The sequence below is a fragment of the Suncus etruscus genome, chromosome 5 (assembly GCF_024139225.1).
Source record: "Suncus etruscus isolate mSunEtr1 chromosome 5, mSunEtr1.pri.cur, whole genome shotgun sequence".
Taxonomy (NCBI): domain Eukaryota; kingdom Metazoa; phylum Chordata; class Mammalia; order Eulipotyphla; family Soricidae; genus Suncus; species Suncus etruscus.
This window is the reverse complement of record NC_064852.1, coordinates 92107420-92118158: the sequence shown is the minus strand read 5'-3', so window position 1 is coordinate 92118158 and position 10739 is coordinate 92107420. Positions and strand designations below refer to the sequence as shown.

The 10739-nt window shown below is 38.4% G+C and overlaps 1 protein-coding gene across 4 annotated transcripts in view; it reads right to left on the bottom strand.

The window, feature by feature from the left end:
• Positions 1–7298: 7298 nt before the first annotated feature.
• GPR155 (G protein-coupled receptor 155) overlaps positions 7299–10739 on the bottom strand; it is a 52650-nt gene continuing 49209 nt past the window's right edge. For 3 of the 4 annotated variants that reach the window (XM_049773397.1, XM_049773396.1, XM_049773398.1), the window contains one exon: positions 7299–7916. In XM_049773397.1, the coding sequence (XP_049629354.1) occupies positions 7625–7916 (292 nt within the window). In that variant the 3' untranslated portion in view covers positions 7299–7624. Of the gene's footprint in view, positions 7970–10739 lie in introns of all 4 variants that reach the window. The other variant, XM_049773399.1, reaches the window with a different exon arrangement.

The window sequence follows — 10739 nt, the reverse complement described above, 5'->3', positions numbered from 1 at the left end:
CAAAGATCAAATCTGGGTCAACAGCATGCAAAGCAAACACCTTACCACTGTACTATCTCTCTGACCCTCTCCTTTTCTTTTTTAAACCCTGGTAACAACTAATATTTTTATTGTTTTCATAATTTTGTATTTTCCAAATTATCATACAGCTAGAGTCTTAAAGAATGTAATTTTTTATATTGACTCTTTAACTTAATGTGCATTTAAGGTTCCTGTCTTTTTATGACTTGACAGCTTGTGGTGGTTTTGTTGTTTTGTTTATTTGGCCACACCTGGTAAAGCTTAGGGGTTACTCCTGGCTCTGCACTCAGGAATTACTCTTGGTGATGCACTGGGTCCATATGGGATGCTGGAGATCTAACCCCAGATGGCAGAATGAAAGCCAAGTGCCCTACCTGCCTATCTCTATGGCCCCTTGTTTTTTTTACTGAATAATATATTGTCTTCACATCTCAGTTTATTGATTCATTCATCTACAGAAAATATCTTGGCTGTGTCCAAAGGTTGTCAGTTATAAGTAATGCTGCTTTAAATAGATGTGCTGGTTTTTGTGTGGACATATTTTCTTTTTTTTTTAAATATAAATCTTTATTTAAACACCATGATTACAAGCATGTTTGTAGTTGGGTTTCAGTTATAAACAGAATACCCCCCTTCACAAGGTATGGTAAAAAAGGTTTCAGTTTTGTAAGAACTGACAACCTCTTCCAAAGTGATTGTCATTTTGCATTCTCACCAGCCACACAAGTTTCTTTGTCTCCATATTCCTGCCTTCATTTGGTACTGCCCATGTTTGAAATTTTGATTATTCTAGTAGGTGTGCAATGGCTTTTTGTTTTGTTTTGTTTTTGTTTTTGGGTCACACCCGGCGGTGCTCAGGGGTTCCTCCTGGCTGTCTGTTCAGAAATAGCTCCTGGCAGGCACAGGGGACCATATGGGACACCGGGATTCGAACCAACCACCTTTGGTCCTGGATCAGCTGCTTGCAAGGCAAATGCCACTGTGCTATCTCTCCGGGCCCGGGCATTTTTTTTCTTAAATTTGCATTTACCTGGCTACATGAGGTAGAGCATCTTTTCATGTTTGTCATCTAGATCACCTCTGGTAAGGTGAGTTCTGGTGATTACCCAGTTCAGAGTTGTTCCTTATTTTTAAAATCAAGTTATTTGTCTTTATTGAATCTAAATATCTTTTTTTTCCTTGGTTTTTGGGTCACATCCAGCAGTGCTCAGGGGTTTCTCCTGGCTCTAAGCTCAGAAATTGCTCCTGGCAGGCTCGGAGGACCATATGGGATGCCGGGATTCGAACCATCGACCTTCTGCATTACAAGGCAAACACACTACTCTCTCCAGCCCCAAAACTCCTTACTCTTAGGATAAATTCCGAATTCTTTTTAATTACCAACAAAATCGTGGTAATCTGCCTATATCATACTACTACTCACCACTGTCTTTCAGTATCTTCTATGAAGTTTCAACTCCTATTAGTTTTGAATTCTATGAATGAGCCCAGTGTCTTCATCATAGTGGTGCCCTCTGCTTGTACTACTCACTGGACCTTAGTAGTTCTTTCCATCTTTTAGAGTTTTGCAGAAACTTGATTTTTTCTTACATTTCCCTACATGCAAGGTTAAGTTTCTTGTTACACTTTGAGCCCAAGTGATTTCTGATCATAGTGTAGCAATTTTTCTCATATCTTACTCACAGAACACCGTTCTGAAGATAGGATCAGTGTTCAACACTGGATCTGTCACAAGCTATAGACCTCCAACAGATATTTGTTACATGAATTTTTGTGTTCTGATGGAAAGGATTTACACATCTGTGGTCTTCAGGCTTTTAGCTAGGTAGTTTATCTGTACCACTTCATAGATACATGTCTGAGGTCAACTTGTTTTACTCAAAATGGAAATAAATTCCCAGCTAAAGGGAAGGGTTATTGTAAGGATATGTGGATTAACTTATGAAATAATTTGGGAGATATTTTTAGTCTATAAATCCAATATGCTATTTAGGTTTTGATACTTATTTGGGTAATTATTATTTTGTAGTTTATGCTTTTAAAACAACATTTTTTTTTGAAATTTCATGTATATCTTAAGAGTACTACAAAATATAAAGTAGATGAAATTAAATTTTTTTGGTCAACCTTTAAAAGATGTGGTTTGCAAATATTGGGGGAGTGCAGTTAGGGCAAAAAAAGGATCACTATAGACAATGATAGCTGGAAATGATTACTCTGGACAAGAATTGGGTGCTGAAAGGAGATAAACTGATAGGCATGATACCCCTTCAGCAGCAATATTGCAACAATATTAGCCTAAAAGGAAAGAGAGAGAAGTGAGAGAGTGTTATACTCTCTGGTGAAGAGTATTGTACATTGTATGAAAAACTCAATAATGAACAACTTATCAATTGTGAAAAAATAACCAGACCCAACTGTGTTATGATAAACCACAGTGTTTAAATAAAGTAATTAAAAAATAAAACAAAATATTTATTATTTACTATTATGTATATAAACTAGGAAATGACTTAATAAACAGAATATTTCAGAGAAAGCTAGTTTGGATCATTATGAAACCAATTTGTATTTATTTTCAACAAGAATTTTGTCCTAGAAATAATTATGCATTCAAGATTTTAGAAATTTACTTCCTATTTGTAACATTTGCCCAAAACAAGTTCTACAGAAGGACTCTTTTCTTTTTTCTTTCTTTTTCTTTCTAAATGTTTTTGGTATTTGAGCTACATTCTACACAGCCAGGGGTGAAGCTGGACCTCCTGCAGAGGCATCATGTGGCCCAGCTCTCTAACCCAGCCTCAGGTGAGTGAATGTTTTGGGCGTTTTTTTGTTTGTTTGTTTGTTTTTGGGTCACACCTGATGGTGCTTAGTGGTTACTCTTGGCTCTGCACTAAGGAATTACTCTTGGCGGTTCTCAGGGATGCATGGAATCAACCTGGGAACAGCCATGTACAAGGCCAATACCCTTGGTATTGACAGCTGCACTATCAATCTAGCCCCATAACTGTTTTAGGCTTTTATCATAAAAATTCAAGAAATATTACATCTTTTCCTAAAGAAAGGTGACAACTGATCCAATATTTTTCATCCATCACTCATCATTTATCTACATCCAAAGTAGTTTAATATGTAGTTTTAAATGTAATGTCTAAAATACCTTAATATTATTTTATATATGAGCTTTAAAGTAGCAAGAATTATAGTCTCTTCATAGCAAACATAAAATAATAATTTCTCACTTGTTTGTGGAAACCTACTGACCCCTGGGCCTGTGAGCAGCTCAGAGGCAGAGTGCCTATTGTGCAAGCATGAGGATGCAAGTTTGATTCCTAGTACTTACCAACAGGCCTCAGCATGACTCTGGTACCAATGGCTCAGCAGTCTGGAGTCCTTGGTGTCATAATAACATGTGGTTTCCAGTGTACTGAAGCCAGATATCTGCACAACTGTGCAGACCCCAGCAAGCATATGCGCAAACACGAGTGTGAAATGCTTGGTGATTATCACAACTAAGTGTGTGAATAGTAGAGTCTAGCAGTGGTCCTCAAACTATGGCCCGCGGGCCACATATTGTATTTGTATCTGTTTTGTTTCTTCATTGCAAAATAAGATATATGCAGTATGCATAAGAATTCGTTCATAAGTTTTGCTTTTACTATTGTTAGACCCTCCAATGGTCTGAGGGACAGTGAATTGGCCCCCTGTTTAAAAAGTTTGAGGACCCCTGATTGTGTTCAACTCTAGATTATTGTAAGGACAGTAACAACAAAGGGAAAGGGGAAATTTTTTTTTGAAAGGAGGAAATTTTTAAGGCCTTTTGTTTGTTTGTTTGTTTGTGGGCAATAACTGGCTGTGTGCAGGGTTAACTTCTGGCTCTGCACTCAGGAGTGACTCCTGGCAAGCTAACAGGACCAAAAGAGGAGCCAAAAATTGAATCTGGGTCAGCCGCTTGCAAGGCAAATGCCCTATCTGCTGCACTATTGCTTCAGCCCAAGTTTAAGGCTTTAAAATAATATGAATACTTGCTGATTGTTAATTGCTATTTGTAAAAACTCAGGCACATCTTACTTCACACTTAAGCATCAATAGGCGATGGAACATTTTCCCAAAGAACAAAGGAAAGAATGCATAACCATGCTGAAGGGAGGTTTATTAAACATCTGTATTTAGTCAAGATTATTTCAGCTCATCTTCCCCAGCTATGACCTTGATTATTAAAAATTAAGAAACACATGAGTGTGGGTGGGGAGGAGGGAGACTTGGGACATTGGTGATGGGAATGTTGCACTGGTGATGGGTGGTGTTCTTTACATGACTGAAACCCAAACACAATCATGTATGTAATCAAGGTGTTTAAATAAAAAAAAATGTTAAAAAAATACAATACATGTAAAAACATGGAATCAGATATACTAGTGATCCAGTAACTCAGAATAAACGGTGAACTGAAGATTAAAAGAAAAAAAAAAAAAAAGAAACACATGAGAGCGAGTGGGAGGAATAATATGGTGGGCAGAGTACCTGGCCAACCCTGGTTCAATCCTCATCATCCAGTATGGTTCCCTGAGCATTACCAAGAATGATTCCTGAACACAGAGGTTGGAGTAAGCTCTGAGTACTTCCAGGTGTGGCCCCCAAACCAAACCAAAGCACATAAAAAGAACTGTACTGTTATGTTGTCTCATTAACAAAGTGTTTACAGAGTGCATAATTGGGCAAGGCCCTGTTTACAGCCCCCATTGGCTCTCGAGGAACAGAACAATTTCAGGAGACCCTTTAAGGAAAACTGGACAGTTTATAGAGATCCCTGGAACGGTAAGTATGTACCTTACAAATGTGAACCATAGTGGTCACCATAGTGGCTCGATATCGGGAACCCCATCTCTGCAACAGTATGCAAGCTCCAGTGTGCGAGGTATGTGCCAGTCCCACAACTAAAGTGTTCGATCACAGTGGACACTACAACCAAATCTGTGCATGTGCAACAAACATGCCTCCTGTGTGAGCATGGAATTTCAGGTTCCTGAGCACTGAGGCCCCATGCGCATCACCACTACCAAGTGTATGCATGGCCCTCAGAGACTAATAGCAGCAGCAGCAAAATGAAGGAAAGGAGGGAAGGAAGATAGAGGGGGAGGAGGAATGGAGGAAGATAAAAGCTATAGGAAAAGTCACCTGATGACATCTGTACTAGAGATTACTCAAAAAAATAACATCAACAGAACAAGTTAAAATAGATATTTTATTGAGAAACTTGTCAGTGAGGAGTAAAAGTTACAAATATTTTCTTGTAATAAAACTCACATATTCTTAATTCTAAAAACATCTTCTAAAATCATTCATTCTCTGAAGCTGCAGCTGATTCTGATCCACGGGATCCTTTCAGGGTTCCCTAAGGAAACCAGTACTGCAACTGCAGATTCCTCTCATGCCCCAGTGGAGCATGTGAGGTGTGACTTGTTTATCAACAGAACAAATAAATCTTATGGGTTTGAGCTGCCTGCATGCAAGTAAATGAATCTCTGTTGCTGTTACAATGAAAGACTCTTGGTACAACAACAAGGCTTTCTATTGACTTCTGAGCAGAGTTAAAATGTCATATCAAGAAAAAAAGGTTCTCAGCAAGACAGTTCTGCTGAAAAACATTCCCATTCTCTAATCAGAACTGAAAAGTCTATAGGTAAATACTACACACTAAAGTGTAATTAACTTGATAGGCTCACTAAGCTTTCATGCAGGTTTTTTAAAAAATTACATATTTTTTCTGTATGCATTAAAGGGGCAATGATTTAACCCTATAAAGTATTTTTCTTTACGGCGATCACATTATGAGACACTAAAAGTAAGAGATAAATAAATATTTTAAACATGTTTTAAATAAGTTAAACCAGCACAGATACCTAAATAGAGGTTCAAAAGTCATAGAGATTTCTTTAATTTACTAAAATTTATTGGCAGGGAATACTTAGTAATTTTCAAAGTTAGATAAATGTCCATAGACATTTTTTAAAAGGCTCAATTAAAAATGGATGTGAGGCTTAGAAATTTGAAAGCTAAACTTGCATTACTTAGTTCTTTCGGGAATAAAATTGTTGATCCTTCTGCACTGTGATGCTTTCTTTAGGCAAACACTGAACTGATGACTCATGGCAATAATTTTTTTGGTAAAATTCAAAGATATGCTCAAATTATTTATACATAAGAGTTGAAGTTTGATGCTTGCTCTTCAAGCTTATGTTCTCCCTTAAACACATTTCTAACTTGCTCGTCTCTACGCATCTTTACTTGCTTATTTTATTTCCACTCTGGAGAAGCCTGTCCTCTCTCTAACATGTACTTCTCTCTTTCTAAATAAGTTTTTATTTTGGTTTTTGGGTCACACCTGGCAGCACTCAGGGGCTACTTCTGGTTCTGTGCTCAAAAATCACTCCTGGCTGGCTCAAGAGACCAAACCTTGGTCAGCCACGTGCAATGCAAATGCCCTATCTGCTGCACTATGACTCTGGCTCCTCTAAATACATTCTAATAAAAATTAACTTGCTTCACCAAAAAAAAAAAAAAAAAAAGTTAAAGGTTGACTAAACCTCTGTTGATGGATTTGGAAACAGTAGTATTTTGTTCTAATAACTTCCTAATAGCACACAAATTAATGCTTTGGAAAGCAAAGGTGAACCTTTAAAAAATAGTTTTAATTTGGGCCGGGAGAGATAGCACAGCGGTGTTTGCCTTGCAAGCAGCCAATCCAGGACCTAAGGTGGTTGGTTAGAATCCCGGTGTCCCATATGGTCCCTGTGCCTGCCAGGAGCTATTTTTGAGCAAACAGCCAGGAGTAACCCCTGAGCACCACCGGATGTGGCCCAAAAACCAAAAAAAAAAAAAAAGTTTTAATTTTTAAGTAGTACTGTTGGTCAAGGAAATGGAAAAAAATAGAATGTTAAGGCCTCTTATTGGAATTACTAAAATTCTTTAGTTAGGAAGTACTTTCAATAAGTGCAATTAGTCTTACTTGTAAGGTCTAGTTCCTTATTTTGGAAGTACATCTACCAAATTTAGCTCCATAAGACATTTAAATATTTCTTGAAGGGTAAATGGGATATTAGTTTTGAAATTAGAACAAACAGTTCCAGGAAGCCATGTTTTGAAATATTGACATAATTAGTTCATAGTAACTTAAGATAATATCACATTCATTATTCAAATTTAAAATTTTTATTCCCCACCACCTGCCCCTATCAGTTGTTGTTTTCTGTGTACCTTTCTTTTTTTTTTCATGCCTTGATTTTGGGATCACATCCAGCGGTGTGCAGAACATCCTCGTAACCATGCTTAGGGGATCATACGAGATGCCAGGGATTGAACCTGGGTTGGCCATATGCAAGGCAAACACCCTACCTGCTGTATTATCTTATCACTCCAGCCCAGTTTCAATACAGATCAAAATTAACATGATGTTATGGGGATGTTATGGGGAGCACAACCTGTTCAATGTTAAAGATGAGACAACTGAGGCTCAGATACAGAGTGATTTACCCAGGACCAATGGCTAGCAGATCAAGATCTGGGCTAGATCAACTCCTGGTGCAGTTCATGCCTTCACCATTTAGGCCTTGGGAGATGGGGAAGATTGTTCAATTACTTTGTATCTCTCCTGTTGTGGAGTGCTTGCTAGAGTGGCTGGAGGACTCGGTTCTGGGCTCTTTTGAAGAAATCGGTAAAACAAGTACTCATCCCGGAATTCATACTCATTGGTGATATGCTGGATGACTCCGCCTTGCACCAGTCTATCTCCGTAAATCACTGCTTCGCCACGGTCAGCCGCAAGTCCCACTTCAATTAGCCAGTTCACCAAGTCACAGCCACAGAAGGTGCCTGCAGAAGTCTTTGCACTACACCTGTGTGTCAAAGGAATGATTCACCCACATGTTCTGAAAATCGGGGACCAGCACTGCATGACAGAGGATAAGTAAAGGAGAATAGGAGACAGGGAAAGACAGCATGGCAGTTAAAAGTATAGAAGGAATGGAGCTATTTTGAGCACAAAGGGTGACTAGATCTGGGAAAGACCCAGTGGAGAAACATCAGAAACATCAATAATGCTTGTGGTAACAGACTCCCTTAAAATAATAATAATAATAAATAATAATAATAATAATAATAGACAATTTACATAAGGTAAATCCATCAACACAGAAAAATTCTTGTTAGAATATCATGGTCTTTTATGATGCGACCTCCTCTGGAGACAGCCGATTATTATGTTATATTTTTAGTCATAATAATAAACTGTCTCAAGAATAATTAAATAATACGTTTCACAAACTCCTAAGAAGTGACAATTTTTACTAAACTCAAATAGAACTTTCTATTTTCAGCATCTCATGATGCTCTGAGGAAGCTTTTTCTTCCCCATCTTCAGTGGCCAAGACAATCTCACTGATCTATTTATCAGAACTTTGCTGCATTTGAAAGCAAGGAAAGGATAAACAAAATCTGCCTTGCTACAAAATCTTAATGTTTTTAATTTTAATGTTCTTTGATGATGAATCTACTTGATTATTTAAAATTTGTCTTCTTTATGTAAATGCTGAACCCCTTAGGTATGAACAGATAAATATGGGATAAAGAAATGCAGGAAACACCCAATTAAATGAGTTCAGTACATTTTCATACAAATATGCAAACATTAATCTGTCCACAAGCATCAGTCAAGCTGTAAATCCTAAAGTGCTTGACAATAGGAAACTGTCTGAAAATGAAGATGAAATGAAAACTAGGTGACAAGAAATTAAAAAAAAGCACCATAAATGAATATGCATTGAGTCTCATTAAAAGTTAGAAAAGAGGTTCAGACACAAAGTTTTTCTCAAGTGAATAAAATTATACTATTTTATATTCACAGCATTACACTTAAATAAAATATCTATCTTCATGCATGCTTTGCAACTACAAACACTGCTTTCAACAAGTCTGAAAGTTAAAAACTTACATCTGAGCTTTCTTACACGTTGATTTTTTTTCTTTCTTTTTGTGCCACACCCAGTAATGCTCTGGGGTTACTCCTGGTTTTGCATTCAAGAATTACTCTTGTCGGCCTCAGTGGACTATATGAAATGTTGGGGATTGAATCCAGGTCGGCCTTCTGCAAGGCATATGCCCTACCCACTGTACTATTGCTCTGGCCTCCTCACACATTGATTTTTATTTTATATCCCACACTAGCTCTCTCAAACACTAAATATGAATGGTTCCCAATGAGGAATGAGGCAGCTGACAACATTGTTCCTGTGGCTGGGTAGAGGTAAGAGAATATTCCTCTATGAATTTGTGCATGATCCTGGGCCCTGGTTGGGCAGCCATATGGGGTGGGGGTATCCTAGCAGCTCTGCAGATAGCAAGAGCTCTGCTTCCTGATCATCAGCAACGTGGGGGGCTGCATAGAGCTAACATAAAGTTCCCCATTTGGGGGGGGGGGTTGGGCCACCCCCGGTGATGCTCAGGGGTTACTCCTGGGTATGTGCTCAGAAATCGCTCCTGACTTGGGGACCATATGGTACACTGAGGATCGAACCAAGGTCCATCCTGCGTCAGCCGCGTGCAAGGCAAACACCCTACCACTGTGCTATTGCTCCAGCCCTAAAGTGCCCTTTTTAATTAAAAAAATATTTGGGGGCTGGCATGATAACACAGTGTATAGGGTAACTTGCCTTGCACTCAGCTATCCTGGGTTTGAACCCCAGGATCATATATGGCCTGCTGAGCCAGCCAGGAATGATCCCTAAATGATTCCTGAATGCATAGCTAGGAGCACCTGAGCACCATTGAGTAGGGTACAAAAACCAAAAGAAAAAGAAACAGTTTAAAATTGTTGACACTAGCCTAGATGTAGCTCAGCAGCAAAATGTAGAACACACACACACACACACACACACACACACACACACACACACACACACACACACATGAAACTATAGATGGAAATTTGAAATAATTGTGTTTGGATCCTAAAGTAGGAAAGTTACGTTTTCTTCAGAGTTTGCCACTTGTCGATATAAGTCTAAGCCTTTTACAGAGATTTTGTTAATTAACTCAAGTAGCCTGAGAACTGAAATACAACTGAGAAGTAGGGGTTTGGACCAAACCTGGTGGTTCTCTGCAGGCTGCTCCCAACTCTGTGCTCAGGCATCACTCCCAGTGGTGTTCAAAGCACCATGCAATGAGCTGGAACTTGCTCCATCATATGCAAGGCAAGCCCCTTAATCCTTCTACTAGTTTTCTGCCTACTGGATCAGATATTTCAAAGAAAGAAATTCATCCAAATGCCATAAGTAGCAGTAAGTTCCTTTTCTAACAGATTTATCAGATAACTTTCTGGTTATGATGAAATACATGCAGCCAGGGAAATAGCTTAATGGACAGGGCATGAAGGACACGGTTTGACCCATGATCATGGTCCCACAAACACAACCAGGAGTAATCCCTGAGTACAGAACCAGGAGTAGCCTCTGAACAACTCTGTGTATAACCAAACCTCTCTCTCTCCCCAAGAAGAAAGAAATACAGTGGCAAAATATATGTAAATAAATCATCCTGAATGATAATTTTTATGTTTTCAAATTTTCAGATACAGACATAAAATATTGGGTTCTCTACGCACTATGCTTTTCTACAACAATAAAATTTCTGACATTATAACATTTGCTTATTAATTTCCTGCT